Source organism: Manacus candei, unplaced genomic scaffold (genome assembly GCF_025592945.1).
Source record: "Manacus candei isolate 608988 ecotype Guabito, Panama unplaced genomic scaffold, ASM2559294v1 h1tg000028l, whole genome shotgun sequence".
NCBI lineage: Eukaryota > Metazoa > Chordata > Aves > Passeriformes > Pipridae > Manacus > Manacus candei.
In genome coordinates, this window is record NW_026138076.1 from 30,300,637 (window position 1) to 30,316,964 (window position 16,328).

The 16,328-nt window shown below is 38.4% G+C and overlaps 1 protein-coding gene across 1 annotated transcript in view; it reads right to left on the reverse strand.

Annotated features, from left to right (window-relative positions):
- Positions 1-207: 207 nt before the first annotated feature.
- Positions 208-16,328, reverse strand: part of ENPEP (glutamyl aminopeptidase) — a 34,608-nt gene continuing 18,487 nt past the window's right edge. Inside the window, exons 8-20 of the mRNA XM_051789630.1 lie at positions 14,068-14,133; positions 12,604-12,669; positions 11,112-11,263; positions 8,177-8,256; positions 6,393-6,520; positions 6,228-6,283; positions 5,265-5,415; positions 4,595-4,668; positions 4,397-4,498; positions 4,118-4,288; positions 2,211-2,351; positions 1,316-1,394; positions 208-1,069 (exon numbers count right to left, since the gene is read on the reverse strand). Coding sequence (XP_051645590.1) covers positions 929-1,069; positions 1,316-1,394; positions 2,211-2,351; positions 4,118-4,288; positions 4,397-4,498; positions 4,595-4,668; positions 5,265-5,415; positions 6,228-6,283; positions 6,393-6,520; positions 8,177-8,256; positions 11,112-11,263; positions 12,604-12,669; positions 14,068-14,133 — 1,407 coding nt within the window. The 3' untranslated portion in view covers positions 208-928. The remainder of the gene's footprint in view (positions 1,070-1,315; positions 1,395-2,210; positions 2,352-4,117; positions 4,289-4,396; positions 4,499-4,594; positions 4,669-5,264; positions 5,416-6,227; positions 6,284-6,392; positions 6,521-8,176; positions 8,257-11,111; positions 11,264-12,603; positions 12,670-14,067; positions 14,134-16,328) is intronic.

A 16,328-nucleotide genomic window follows, 5' to 3' on the forward strand; every position in this document is an offset into this window, starting at 1 on the left:
CTGACTGCATTTACCATTTTTTCTGTTTTCTCAGAGAAGATAATAGATGTTTCCCCTCAAAAGTTCCTGAAGCTCTCTGTACAGCATAGCTGGGCTATGTAACAGCCGCTTTTCTATATATCAGGCCATTTTATCACTTCATTAGAAAAAGACTGAGACTTCAGGTAGATTTTTTAATTTTATTTTTCCATAAGAAAAGAGACAGTGAGTAAAGTATATCTTGTTTGCAGTATTGGCTACCCCATGACCTTCTTTTTTTTTTTTTTTGAGAAGATTTAGAAATAAGACAAAAATAACCAAGACAACCCTTACCCTAAGCTACGGAATCCCAAATAATAACATTGAAAAAGAAGCTGGTAGTATTGATCCTTTGTGTACTGGTAGTTAAACTTAAAAAATCAATGGAGAGGAAAGCTTAACTGGCCTTTCTGAAGTGTCAGAAAGCAAATCTAAATCCCAAATGTAAAATTTTTACAGCTATAAATATAGGGGATGATTTTCAGACAATGTTAAAATTACGGTTTAATTCCCTTTCCTTCAGGAGAAAGCTCTTATGAGGTGCACTTGGAAAGGAATCCCTGAGAGTACTAGATATACTTCTGTGTGAACCAAGAGTAACTTTTCAGAGTGGTATGTGTAAGGAGTGAGATCAGAGTGATCAGCAAGGACTTCAGTTCTGCCATCGCTTCTGCCTTGAGTAACTTTAAACGTTTGTCCTATTTGTTCAGGCAAATTCGGCTTTCAGAATCTAAAGCTATTCCTGCTAAGCAACTACACAAATATTGTTCTGGCAATGGTCTGCTGAGTGTTTGGAGAAAAAAATATTAGGCCTTGGTCCTCTGAGGTACCTAGGTGAGAAATCCACATTGCTAAAAATCTTTGAAGATCCGACTGCCTGGTCTTTTTGACAAAGTAAGACATTGAAGTCTTACTGTGCTTCTAGCCACATTTGTATTTCCTCCTTGTTTTCTTTTACCCATTCAATATTGCTCTTCACCTGCTCAAGTGACTGACTCCTGGGCAACTCTCCTGCCCCAGCATTAGGATATTTTTCAAAGAAATTTTCCATCTGGAAAAGAGAAAAAGTATTGATGTGAAGTAAATAATTCTGTTATTGGACAAGTGACTCTTTACAAGGACATGGTCAAGGACAATTTTGGCTGGGAGAGATATTTAAGCTCATGTTAGTAGCACTGAAATAGTTTTACAGTAACTCCTGCTGCTTTACACAGTGAGAGGATAAAAAGCTAAGTTTCTGGGCCAGAAGAATATTAAAGATATTGACTTAAAGCCAAGAAAAGTGCTGTCACCATACCTGCCAAAGCTGGAGCTCAGTGTTGAAGGTTTGGGTAATAGTTACTATTCGACCGAGGGTTCTGTCATTGATAGTGAATCTAGAAAAATAATTTAATAAATGATACTTCATGCAAAACTATTGAAAGAGAAAAGGCACAACTAATTATCTGAAGCTTAAACTCATAATTGTGCTGCAATAAAACAGATACATTGAAATTTCAATATTTTTTGAAATTCTTGAAAAATAGTACTCCTATAAAATATCTGTGCTGTTCTTTAATATGTTTACTAATGGAATGATCTCTTATGGTGGATTTTTTTCCTTTTTAAATAATGACTTATTGTCTCAAGCTGGAAATTAGGTATATTGCTGCCCAGCAATACAAATACAGTTCACAGCTCTAGACTTGCTGGTATGTGCTGTTTCCATGCCCCTACCAAGCACTTAGAAAGGAAACCTAAAGAGAGTGAAGTCCCTCAAATAGGGAGGAGCAAAGCTAAAGGGTTTGCTATTACTTCTACTGCTCACCTGTATGTCTGCTGCCTGCTATTACCATTAGATGAAAATTTTTAAAAAAATTCTGGACACTGTCATCTTGTTATGAAATCAGCAGCAAGAGTGGAGACAAGGCTGACTAATTTCCATGCAATAACCAGATCTCTACGGCCCTGGTAGAACTTTCTATACTTCTTCATCACGATTTACTGGTAGTGATCATTTACGGAAAGAATGGTTTTCAAGTTAGCAACAAACTTTTTCACAGCAGATGGATATAATTGTGTTGAATACGCTTTCAGTTTTCATTTTGCAAAGGCCAGTGATTATAGCTGTATAGTAAAACACAGCTATAAAAAAACATGCCTGTAACAAGATTTATAGATGGATGTAGTTTCCAGTGAGTTCATTAGAGTACCTGTCGACTAAGTATTGCCAGTTCAGTCGTATCCAGTCCCAGGCCATTGTTTTCCCATAGGTGTTATATGAGATGTATCTCAGGACTGTGAACACATCTTGGCTTTTGATGAGGTTAGTGTCGTAAATATATTTCAGATACCTAAGGGAAACACCATAAGAATTGATGAGAGCCATTTCCAAACAGGAATATTAGGGTTTTTTCTACAGCATTTTAAAGGTGAAGTACATGGATCTAAAACATTACTGTGTCAAGAGATAATTGTATTGAAAGAAATCTAGGCAGTTAGGAGTCTCTTTAGAAAGTAGGTAGGGTTTATGTTTCTACTTGCAAATAGCCAAATGCCATTATTATTCCTATATTTTAATCAAGTAGGGAAAACAAGATTGGATCAGTCAGTAGTTCAGCCCGTTTGGGCAGCCAAGAGCCAAAAAAGTAGTAGTCCAGGCTATAATGATCTTACAGGACCATGAGTACACACACAAGTGGCTTGCTCACACTGACATCCGTGCTGTTTGTTTGGATACTTTTATCCATACAAAATTAAAATTCATTCAGGCAGAGCATGCCTGCAAGTACTGCAATTATAATTCCAATTATAGCATAAATGTTTTTGACTGACAAAGTGGAGGGATTCCCCCAGCATGCACGTTTGCAGGAATAACCTGATCATGGCTTCACAGCAGCAGCTGCAGAAGAACAACACCGGTTTAAAGTGTCATGTGCTGGGATTAAGGATTGTCTTCCTTTTTCCTATGCACAAGGGGCAATTTTGTTCAATCTGTTTGCTCTTTTCTCCTTACTTGTTATTTCAGTATTAAATTAAGTGACAAATTTTCCCTGGTTTAGGGGGGATTTTTTATTTTCTGCAAATACAGGCTGATCTAGCTAATTAATTCATGTCTTAATCATGTCAGTTATTATTTATTGAATGGCTTAGATTATGGCTGTTGTGGTCAAAAGAATTTAGGAATACACCTGCTTCCTATCACTATTTTAATTACTCTAACTCTTATATTTACTCTTCGTGAACCTCCTACACTTCCTGATTTCATCTCATTTAAACTTGGAACTCTTTTAGGCAGAGATTGCTCCATCTTATGGTATTTAGACAGGGCTCCAGCACAATGGTGAACGGCCCTGGTGAAGATGTTTGCCTGCATCTCAGCTATGTTATACAACTACATGCATAGTTATCAGATAAGCTGAAAGTAGCAGGTGTGTCTATGCAGAGCAACAGCCTGGTGAGATGCTTGCCCCGTCTGACAGCTGGACTGGCCTGGAGCAGTATCCAGACTCCTCATCAGTGCCACGGCAGCATGAATATGATATTTTTGTTTCTAGCTCAAGTACCTCTGCACGGCACCTCAGGGAGCATTGCAGGTTCACACAGGACAGTTAGTAACAATAACTCAAGGTTGTTTGCTTAATTTTGCCTACTGAGAAGGTAGACATCTAGGCTAAGTAAACTCCCTCTGGAGTCAATGGATGGTGACTGAGAACACCCAAAGGCAATTGATTTTAAGCACCTTTCCTGGTCTGGGATAAGCAGTGCTCTGGAGGTCCTTCCTCCCTTCACTGATTATAGAGGAAACAGATGACTAATTTTCTCCTGATGCTTTACTATTAGGCAGCTAAAATTGTGCACAGTGAAGGTGGACGAGCTGAAGTCTGTTGACTGGTTGCAGGAACTACCATATGTTCAATATCTTTCCACAAAATGAAAAAAGCTTTTTTTCTGCTATAGTACAGTCTCAGAGGAGGGTGTTAGATAACTGGTCTTGAAAATGTGTTGCATTTCCTCATGCTGTAATCTGACAAAAATGACAGGACAGAGGAGATGAGAAGGGAATGAACAAACCAGTTGCTTCTGCGGGAAAAGAGAAATCTTCGTATGCTTAAATCACCTGTCCAAAAGGGTAATGTTCTTCACTGATGCCAGGCCATATAGCAGCTTTTCTTTTTCTTGGGCTAATGTTGTTTCTTGGTATTTGTTGAACATGTAAGTCCACGATGACTCATTGCCTGAGTTCTGCATCCCATAGCGATATACTATGAGTCGGAGATTTGCAGCAATACTAAAATAAAGAAACAGTGCTTAAATATTCTTCTCCCTTTCCTGCTTGAAATCAGTGACAAAGTCACATGCTGTGTTCTTCACCACGATAAAAGCTGTAAGCACTCACGGTTCTCCTTGTAACCATCTATCGAAGAGTTGAGAAGCATTGTTCAAAGAGTCTGTGTCACCCATACTGCAGGCAAAGTCTAGAACAGAAGCACGAAGAAGCCTTGAAAAGAGAGAGAGAGGGAGAGACATTTTCCTACTGCTTACCATTGTTTGAATCCATCAATAATATGAGAAGGAAAAAATAAGATTGTTCCACCTCTGCAAATGGCTTCCAGAATCATTCCAGCTCAGTTCATCCACAATGGGTTTTACCAGAGAGCGAAAATAACGCTGAGGTAGAAAAAGGGGGTTGGTTACTTTTGTAGATTTCTTTAAAGAATAATATACTTGTGTTCACAGTTTATTCTCCTGAGGTACAGCAAGGACACACTGCCACAACTGTTTTCCATAGATGATGCCAAGTTCAGGACATAATTGTTTTAGTGACCATTAAATCATGTTCAGTATGTTAGGCCAATTAACAAACCTGCTCCCTGCCATACTGAGGTATAGCCATACTTTGTGCTGAGGACAGATGTCAGAGATTTTGCGGCCCTATACATGCTTCTTTATCAAATGCAGGACAGCTTTGACTAATAAATGTCTGTACTCTGGATTATTATGTATTACGGTGATGGATTATAGAAATAATTACCCATAAATTCTTTTATTCAGGTTCATAGTCCTGAATGCAAAATCCAGATGATTCAGATATCACTACTGAGCAGTTTTTAGCTTTTTTTTTTTTTTAAGATTACAAAAAGTAAATACTGATAATTCAGCACCACTGAAAATCACTTGAACTTCAACATTATTCTTGTTACAAATCCTGAACTGTCAGATGCAATGGTCCCATGCAGGAATGGGTTTTTTTATTGTTTCATCACCTGAAAGAGGGGATAGATATTTGTATCATCTTCAAGCATGTTTGCAAGGTAGGTTACAGCTGATATAGCTCTATTCCAAGGCAAATACTCTGTTTCATTTCTCAGGTATTTTGTGAGGTTCAGGGGAACAGAGTAATCCACGAGTCCAGGCCTGTGGAAAGAAAAAACATAACGTCTGTTATTTTAATGAATTTGAAGAACTTGCTTCTTCAAAGATATTAGATTTACTATTTACTCTAGAAGGCCTGAAATAGTAAAGTCTGTGAGGGGAAAAGTAGTCTAGAATGTAACTTGGAAGGTTTTCCAAAGAGATACTGAGGATCAATGTTGATCAATGCCAAACTGTAGGAACTGTCACTGTTATAAGACTGCTCACATTGTGCAGCAGCCCAGTGTGCCCAGAAGTGGGTAGCTCTTAAGTGACTACATTAACACCACACAAAAAGGAATTGATGACTGTAGACATCCTGAAAGGCTGAGGAGACTTAGACTTAGAGGCTGCTACAGAATGTCGCTTAAAATTCATCTGTGTCAGCATGGCTGCGTACAAGAGCTAGAAGTTTCTGATCAAGTTTCTGAATAAGATAGCTGAGGTGGTAGATACCTAATGCCTTGGTATGCATTGTGGGCATGCCTCTGGCTTTCTGGATACCTAACTTCTTCTGGAGTGCTCCTATTATTGTTATTTACATGATAAAAACACCCCCTTCTAAGACCTGTGCAATTAAAGCCTGCTTTTTTCTTATCATGTAACTGAAAGGGAGCATTTCTCTTGATTGCATTGGTAATGCAAGCTGGCAATGTAAAATTAGGTCACTCCTTTTGGAGGACAAGGTAAAGCAACAAAGAAATAAGACTTGTAACAAATTCAGAAAACTTCTTTCAACCACCCGTGTTAATTCTAATTATTAGCAATGGAAGGTGAAAAATTTGTGTTGAAATCTCTGCAGGGAGTTAGTTTACCTTGCTAAAGAAAAGGCATCATCCAAAATCCCTGCACGATCAGCAGTTGAAAAGTTCTGTATGAAAAGAGGCATCAAGAGTATATAGATTATTTGCAGGATAAAAACAGCCTTTACAGATCTCTTCTAAGAGATCCACCAGACAGGTTAACATTATGATACTCACTTTGTGGTCTAGGAGCAGAAGAGAGCTTAGCTTGGCCCAGTTTTGACCATCATAATTCACCCGATAGAATCCAATGTGGTCTGGATTGATGTTTAAAAAAGTATCAGAAGAAGCTGATATTGTAATTCCTGCAAAACAAACCAACAAACAGGGATCAGTTTGTGCCTCTTGTATGACACAGAACTCATTGGAAATTCCTTGACTCCAAGAGTATTATTTGGTTTTAATGAATATCAAAATAAGATCCAAACATTAATTTTATTTATTTACTTATTTTTAAATGGCTGTGAGGAAAGATGAGTTATTATAGACTTTAATGAATGCCAGCATCTGTATTAGAACAAGGAATTGTGGTAATTACTTGGGCCAGCTAGTTTGTTAAATTTAAAATGGAGATCATTGTGACTAGGGTGAGGACAGTGAGATTTAGTGTCATTGTAAGAAGTAAAAAATTGCAAAGAAACAGTTCTTGCAAATGTATTTTTAAAAAGTTTTTCATCCTCATGTTTACTGTTAGTTTCAAAGTTATCATATTTTATCCTCCATTAGTTTAATTTTTAAGTTTGCTTCAACCAACTTTTTAAGGGTTTTCTTCTCTGTATTCTTTACTAATTCATTTTTTGCAGTTATAGACAAAGGAATTACGAATTAGTTGAGACTTTCCTCAAGCACTCATGCTTAGGGATTTTCCTGTTTAAAATGAATACTTGAAAAATGTTCCTTTTTCAGAATCTTGGGCTGGTCCAGTTGATGATGGTAGTTATGAAAGTTTTTCTATTGCTCATTGAAAACAGTGGTCTTCAATCTGCAGTTTGAGTGTGGCTGTAGTTAAAAGCACATTTCTCTTTGGGTGACCCGAAACAAGTGTTTCTAAAGGTATTTTTTCCTTACAGTTGCTGTTTGCCTTACTAGCCAAGAATTTGATGGATGTAGAAGTAAGCACGTAATCATGCCTTTGCAGGCTTTTTCAAGTCAATAGCCCCTTGCAGTCCACTGCAATGTCATGTGGAAATTGGAGAAAGAAAATTCCTTTGTGTAAACTTCTGACTTGTATCATGACATAAAACTTTTTTTTGTTTGCTTTTGCATGTATAATAAAAGCAACCAGGCAAAAAAAATAACGACCCCCCCCCCCCAAAAAAAACAGAGCAAAAGACAAATTACATTTAAATAGGTAACATTCAAAAAAATTGAAGAAAAGATGAGCTGATTGTAATATTTCTGAAATTCCAACATGTGATGTTACTGAAAAACTAAACAAAGTTTCCCCCCCCATTTTTGTCCACTACAGCTACAGAATGAGAAATACAGATATGACTGCATAATAGAACAATGATCAAAATTACCCACACAGGTATTTTCTCAGTCCTGAAATCAGCATTAGAAAAGATGTTTAATAACTTGTAGATCTTTGACTGAATTAAAATTTCCAGTTTACCATGCCACAGATGCATTCATCAGCCTTCCACTTCACCTCTTTTCCTAGACTCAACAAAGGGCATATCTAAGTCCAATTGATTTTAGCACATTATAATTAAGAGTATGCTTAGATGCTTCTGTGAATAGGACTGTATTTAAACAGATGCTTAAGAACCATACCGTACTGTGCCTAAATTGACATAATGTGTGTACAGGGGGAATAGTAATCTTATCACAGAAATTACTACCAACTTCAGCCCAACCAAGCTGTGTGCTGGTTCCTGGATCTGAAAAGTGAAAAGTATGAAAGTAATTCTGTGTTATATTTCTTGTAAAGGACAATTAAAAGAGAATATGAAGTTTACCTGTAGAATCTGATGCATTGTACAAAGTATAATTTGTTGAACTCCCAAGTCTCCATTTCACTGGTATATTCCATTTGTAACTGAAATTATTTAAAGAGAAAGAAAAATCAAATGACATTTGAAACCAAATGGTGAAAAACCCTCTCCAGTATGCCCAATATGTGGGATGGAGCCACAGCACAGCCTGACCAAGACTGTGGCCTGGCAGTCAGGAAAGTGGGACAGCAGAGTCAGGGAAGAACAGCAGAGCATGCTTTGAGCACACCTGCACAGCCCTCTGCATAGGCCTGCTAAAATTACTGAGCCCTTTTGAGCAGCCAGCTGCTGTTCCATGTTAACATATTATAGTTCATCCCAGGGAGATTTTTCTTCCACCTTAAATCCCTTGGTGACAAGTGCTATGGGAAAATCTAAGTCATCTTAACAACCCTGGGTTAAGTGAATGGTCATTAACTCCCAGAAAATACAAAAATGAAAGTTATGGTATCTCCTCTTGATAGAAAGATCTATTGTTTTGTATCTGCTAAACAAAATATGTTAACAGATTTAATACACTTCTGGGTTTTACTAGTTCTCTTATGGAGCTTACTGCAATGGAATTTAGAGTTGTCATTGTTTGGCCAGAAGCTCCAGTACTGTGTTTCCCCAAGAGAAAGCCCATATATGATTTTTTTTAATACAAACTCGATTTTTGTAAATGCATTTAATGAGGGTGTGTGATGATCCACCCTTTACAGGAAGGATTTTATTTAGTTTTCATGTTCTTGAGATTACGTACGTAAGTACTTTTGATATATCAGCTGTGTCCTTATGTGTTCCTAACACGCTGTGCTGAAGCTATGTATTTGCCCAGCAGCACTACTTTGAGAGTACTAGTTTTTGAACTTCCATTTCTTTGGAGTGCCAACACGCAGGAGAGGACTTTTTCAAGCCAAACAAGCTTGGAACAAGCCAGCAGCTCGGAATTTTATTCCTGCAGAGTTCAGAGAATAAAGCATACACAAGACCTGGAGTTTTCTCTGCTTAAATGAAACCCTGCACCTGCACATGAAACAGGCCAGTTCCATCTGGGGTAGGATCTCTTCAGGAGCCTCTCATCCCCATCTGTGATGGTGGAAGGAAGAGGTTTTGATTTTTTGGTGAATTGACCTTAGGCGAGGGAGTCAGTCTGTCACAGCATAGGTAATATCAGCATTATAATATATATTATGGGGAGTTTTTAAAATTAATTTATAAAAATAACATATTCGGAAAAAACCTTCCCCTTTCACTTTGGGGATAGCAGGGACAATACACATCTCAGCTTCTCAACAGATTAAGGTAGGAACAGTGCTAGGATTTCTACTTTAGAAATGGCAAATTGTAATGTACTGTAAACACTGAAGTCAAGCAAAAGTAGGATTCCAGAGTCTGCTACTTCAGAGCATAGTGCAGTAAGTCAAATTTTTTAATACAAAGAAGTATTTTTGCCTGAATAGTCTGTAACACCACCCTTTGGATGGCACAGTGCTGTACTTTGAGTCTATGAAATCTTCTGCTTAGGTTGGGAGAAATGTAATGTTGCAAATACACAGGTAGTTAGTTATCTCATTCCAACTCTTTTGATACCTATCCAAAACTGCCAATAGCATGGGCCTTCTCATTGCTCAAGTTTTTTTCTTTTTAATCAGAAGGAAATAGAGTGGTCACAACCGTTTCTTCTGTTTCTTCATTTTCTCCTTCACAGAATCATAGAATATTCTGAGTTGGAAGGGACCCACAAGGATCATCAAGTCCAACTCTTAAATGAATGGTCCATAGGGGAATCAAATCCAGAGCCTTGGTGTTATTAGCGCCATGCTCTAACCAGCTGAGCTAATCTCAGGGTCCTTGTTCTTGTCCTTTGAATTAAAAGAGCTAGTAGAAGTTAATGGAAAAAATGCATTTGGGTATATTTAGTCCTGCTTCATACTGGCAAGTTTTACTGATTTAATTGATTGGTCCAGGATCCAGTTCAAGGAACAAAACCTTCCTAACACGGATTAATTTGAATCTCTTTCACTCAAAGGTTAATGAAGTACTGCCTCAGAACTGGGGCTGGCTATGAAATTACACAATGTCAGATCTGAAAAATTATTCATCTGCTTAATGCCATGGTGCAGCCACGCCATTGTCCTGTACAGGTCCATCAACCCACAGATAGAGTTCATTTCCCTCCAGGTCAATCACCTGTTATTTAAAAAATATGCTCAAATACAGTATCCCACCTGTCTTGAACATGTAGATGTCTGCAGATGTCTGCAGATGTCTGTCTGGTCACATAAGAGCCCAAGATGGCTAACTTTGACTAGACAACTACATTTTAAATGAGTAAAATTAAGCAATACATCCTAAGGAAAATATAAAAAAAATATCTCCTGATTAGGATTAATGAAATTTATACATGACCAGCTACTTCACATTAAATCATGTTTTTAAGACATGCAGAGAAGACCCTGTATTGTATGTGAAGATCCTGTGATATATTATAGATCCTACACCATATAGGAAAGGCAATAAACTACTGTCATGTAAAATACTTGGGTCATAGTATCTGATTTCTGAACAGAGACAATTTTGTATTGGTTTTCTTAGTCTGAGAGATTATAATTTGCAGTGATTCAACAGACAATTTGCAATAATCTGAGCTGTCTGTGTGCAAATAAGATTTTCTGAGAGATCTTGTCCAATTTTATCCTGCTGCATTTGAGAAAGAAAAACCTCGAGACAAAGGACTGATATTGTCCTAAATTTGAAATATTTGTATCTAACTTCCTCCTGTCTTCCTTTTAAAATAAATGCTGAGAGTAAGTTTAGCAAGAATGAGCAAAACACAACCTACATATAAGTCAGATGAAAAGGGTATATGCACAGTATTTCTACCTGTTTTGAACAGACATTTACAGCAGGAACTTACCCAAGATCAGATGGAGGATGAGAAGCATTCGCCCCGGGATCCAAGAGAAAACGTTTCTGTGTGAATACTGAATTATCCCCCATTTCCAGAACAGGGTAGCCCATCTGTCTAGTCCATGTGTCCATGACTTCCTTCACAGGTTTATTACTTGCCTATGAATGATGGAAGAAGGTTGCGGTGAAAATGCAAATTCAGTACAAAGACGAAAAAAAATTAAATATCTCTGGTATTGGGAAAAAGAAGAGCAGAAAGGGGCAGAGGAAAGAACGGGTTCAGTACAAAAAATGCTCCATTAAATCCTTTTATGGTGTCATTGAAAGAGTGAGTTGGAAACTTAAACACAGACAAGAAATGAGAAGTGCGTGGACGGAAGACTGGTCAATAACATGGACAAGAAATACTGAGGAACCTTTGAGGCCCCTTGCATGCTCTAAGATCTCTCCTTTTTTTCTGAGGGAATAACTGAACAGGACAAAAAAGACACAGTGAGATTTTTCCAAGCCAGAAGTCTCTTTGCAGTGTGTCCTGTTTTCAGTGTGAAGGAACAGCCAGTATTAACCACCAGCAGCTGCACTTATGTAAAATTTGATCCATTTGATTCATTATGTGGACTGTGAACGTCTGTCCTAGGAACTGGAGCTGGAGAAAGCTGCCACTGCTTCCCCAGGATGCCACCTGTGAGGAAAGGGAGCTACGGTCACTGTTTCCTTCTCAAGATGAGGTAGATGATATGGAGATGCAGAGCACCAGAGAAAAAGTAGGAAGAAGTCCTGCTGAGCAGGAAGAAGTCTGGGGCTAAGGAGAAGATGGGAGCTAGAAAAGAGACACAAAAGTATGACTTGGGCAGTGTGAGTGTCCACAGTGGTGGAAAGAAAGGAAATAATATCAAGGAAGAACTTGGTAGTATGTAGGTGGGGTTTGGGGGTAATGAGATAGATGGAAAGAAATAGCCCAGTCTCAAAGAAAAGCAAAGATCAGAAAATGGTGGCACTGACAATGACCCAGATGGGACTCAAAAGCTAGAGAGGCAGATAAGCACCAAAATTACTTGGGAATCGATACTACTGAGAGCTTTCAAACAGCTGAATCTGGTTAGAGAAAAGGGAGAGTATGGGGTGCACGTGTCTGGTGGATGAATGGTGTTTTCACAAAATGAAATGAGTTCAAGTTGTGGGGGAAATGTTTCAGTTGCAGGCTGTTTGTAAACAAGGCCTCCTTTCTTGTTTCTTATTCCACTCCCACGATCTTATGCAAAAAAAAAAAAAAAAGAGAAAGTTATATATATTTGGTGGAACTAAGATATACTGGAATACAGTAGGAGGCTACCTCTATTGTGATCTCTTAGTGACAGGAGAGGTACAGAATACAAAAAGTTTGGGAAACTGAAATCAGTGGGTGTGATTTTATTTATTTATTTATTTATTTATTTATTTATTTATTTATTTATTTATTTTTATTTATTAGCAAGGGTTTGGATTGATGCAAAACATACCTCTTCCAGAGCTTCCCAAAATTGTTGTGTCTTGGCATTCTGGAAATGGTAGGTCTTCAAATATGCCTAGATAGAAGCAGAAGGCTGTGAAAGTACTACCAGGTCTTTCTTTTTTGCCTATGAAAACAGTACACATATTCAGTTGTACAGAGAGTTCCAATCAGTTGTACAGAGTACCCATGGGTGGTAGTATAGTGAGTAGAAGGTTAAATGGATTAATATTCAGCTGATGAAGATCCTTTGCTCTGCAATGCATCTCAGAACGTTAAAGGTCAGCCTTTTCCGGTGTGACTTGTTAATACAAAATAAATTTGTAATTGAAGAGCTGTTTGTATTTTGTTTGAAGGGACACGAACATACCCTGTTGCAAATTTCTGTCTAATGTAAGAGGTTGTTTAGCAGAAGGAAGCTAATTCAGGAGATTTCCCTAGCTGTGCACTTGGAGTGGAAGTACGAAAGTCACCTTAAAGATCACCTTTAAGTTGTGATCGAAACAACTATTACAAGGAACAATTGTATCCAACGAAGTGTTTGCACCTCCTAAACTCTATTCCTGTCCTACGTCTTACCTGGCTGCTTAGTGTTCTCCTACGCTGTTACCCGACCCTGGCGAAGTTCAGTCAGTAGATGGTGCTGTTAGTTTCGCTGTTAGCCACAGCTGCCTACGTTAATGCTCGTGAAGGTAGAAGGGGAAGTGTTAGGCTCTTGGGGACAAGGTGGCTGTATTTTCCTATCCCGTGTAACTGTCCCGATTGAATATATAAAAGCGGAAATAAAGCAAAATACAGCTGTCTTGTAGCACCCTATAAATGTGCTGTCCTGAAGGGGCGGAAGTAAGAACAAATGTGGTAAACCTGCAAAACTCTGTAGAGACAACAGATGCTGGTTGGGAGGAAAGGACAGATAAACTTCCTCCTTCTGTGAGGGCTCCTTTCTCCCATTTCTTCTTTCCCTAATTTTGTAGCAACACATTTTCACTCCAAAAGAAAGGACTATGAATTGTGCAACCCTTTTCTACTCCCTGTTACCTTGGCTTTCTAGGGCTGGTAGTGTCCCTGCATCAGGGCACAGATGAGCTTATGCCTGTTATAGTGTGTCCCTACATAGCAGGCTTGTGTGGGTTGGAGGATACTGGCCATATGAAGCTGCAGACGTGCTTTACAGCTGAATGAGGGGATCCTGGCTGACAACAGGGTAACAGTGGGGTGGAGTAGGTTTCTCCACTAAAAGCTGTCATGAATTTAGGTCCTTGATGGCAGGCTACCAAATCTCAATGCAGTTCACATTCCTGCTTCTGTGGGAGCATGGAACTTCTTCCCCTCCATGTACTCAGTACTGAAATGCATTAAATACTTTTGCTACTAATACCAGGATCTCTGATACTCAGCTTTTGAATAATGGCTTTGGTAGTGGGTATTTTGAATAATGGGCTGTATGTCCAGCAGGTTTTGGTGACAGCCTTACCTGACAGCCTTTCTGGAAGACCTCTGGTGTAATCCAGTCTTGAAGCATTCTGAGGATAGATGCACCCTATGGACAAAGGGAAAGGGGAGAAGGTTATTCCACACTGCTCTAACACTGGATTTCCGTTCACCTAAAAAGCAACATGTGAATGAGTGTTCTATAAGGCAAAAATAGAAACCACCCATGACACTAAAGAAGTGTGTTTTCTACTTCTTTTGTGGCATGGCATGTACCTGCCTGGTGGAGTTTAATTCTGGATGTGGGAATTGGTCTTCAGTTTTGATCAGATACTTGTTTCTAAGTTCAGCTGTGTTTGGTGGAAGGGCTACTAAGCCCTTCTGCTGGGGGTTACAGTCCTGCCACTCTGCCAGTTTCTGTGAGCAGGGCTCCCTGTTTCATTTTGAACAGGACAGGGGTGAGGGCAGCTGGGGAAGTAGCCCTGTCAGGGGAACAGCCTGACCGAGGCAGACACTTCTGCTGAACATCCAACAAGTAGGAAACTCCAAAAATGCTGCAAGTCTGGGGCTTTACATGTTGGGGATGCCATTTCAAGAATAAGAAGGAGATTTTTCTGAGGACTGGTGCAAGAGCTTTGGCCTCTTTAGCAGGGTAGAATTGTGAACAGGGAAGTTACTTGGATGTCACAGAAAAACCCTGAAAAAATTAGGGCTTTGAAAGAAGAGAGAAACAAAAGGAAGACAGGAGAGGGAAGTAGAACACTCATGTAGAACAAAGAACAGAGTAGGCACAAAATGACGGGAAAAAAAAGCAGTGCAAACCCAGTCTAAAATACAAAATATGATTTGAGGATTAGCATGTTTTCATTTTCTGAACAAAATTAAAGGGCAGCTGAGACCCTAGTGCTACAAATAGTTTAAAAATCTAGTTGTCCTATGAAAACAAGAATGTTATATGAATTCTCAGTAAATCCTGTTTCCTCTCTTTACGTGTCTGAGAATAACTACTGCACGAGTCATGGCAGAGGGACTGTTTGAACAGATATGCCTCAAACTGCTTTCCAGGCTATTGTTGCAGAGTCAAGGTGGTCAGCAGAGGACTGTTTTCTGATATAGAAATTTAATGTGTTTACCATGGAACATGTTCAAAAATAATTCAGTAAAATTTAGAACGGATATCTATTAATGGTAATTATAAGGCTGCTTATGATTAATGGTGATCATAAGGCCATGTGTATGTACTAGGGTACCTCAGTTCCTCAGCTTTGTCTGTCAGTCACTTCTCATCTGAAATCACCTCTCATAAACCGTCCCCTCCCATTTATATTAAAAGTCACACTTATGCATGCATTTGGAAACATTGGAGATTTCTTTTGCTTCAAATTGTAATGTATAGTTAGTTCCTTGCATTTTCTACTACTGTCATTCCTTTCTTTCTTTCCATCGTGTCTTTCCCCTACTCTTGTCACTCCTCTGTAGTCCATGATGAAGTGTGTTTGAGAAAAACTCATCCTAACAAAATCACTGATTATAGGAACTCCAGTGTTTTAATAACTTTTCTTTCTTTCAACTATTTGGGGAGGCTCCGGAAAGTGACCTACTCTGACGGGGATGTAAGGGGCAGTCTTTATCAACACCCACAGAACTTCTAGAGAGTCATAGTAATTGCCAAGTATATGACAAGATTTGTTTTTGGCAGAAATATGGAACATGAATCCTAAACTTCTTTAGCTGGGAGACTCAGAAAATATGGAGGTCCAAGAGCAAATTTCTAGCACAACTTACTTAAGTATCTGTTTGCTGAAAAGATTTGCAAAGTTTGAACTCCAAAGACAGAAATTCTCATTGTTACTTCAATAAAATCTTTCAAACTAAAGGAGAAGATTAGACTGGAAAAAAGGTGAGATGCAATTACTTTTTAAGACCAGATTAAAAAAATTATATACATTAATTGTTTAGTCACGAGCTCTACTCTAGTAGAGATTTCCTAAGCATACAATGCTCTATGGATCATACAGCAGTTAGAGGCTCCTTTACAGAATACACTGCAATGGCTCCATAGACCCTTAGGCAATTCATTAGAGTTTTAGGATTGTATAAGCCTTGTAATTGTTCTGGTAAGACTAACAGAGAGCATTCCAAATTATTCTTTATTTGTTTAGTGATGAATATTATCAAGAGAAGATTGTTTTTATAAGAAAAATGTGAAAGAGAAGCCAAAATAAAGCTAAAAAGAAACAAGTTAATTTTGTCACGCATTTATATATAAATACCAACAGTAATTTGAGCTAAATCTATGCAAAT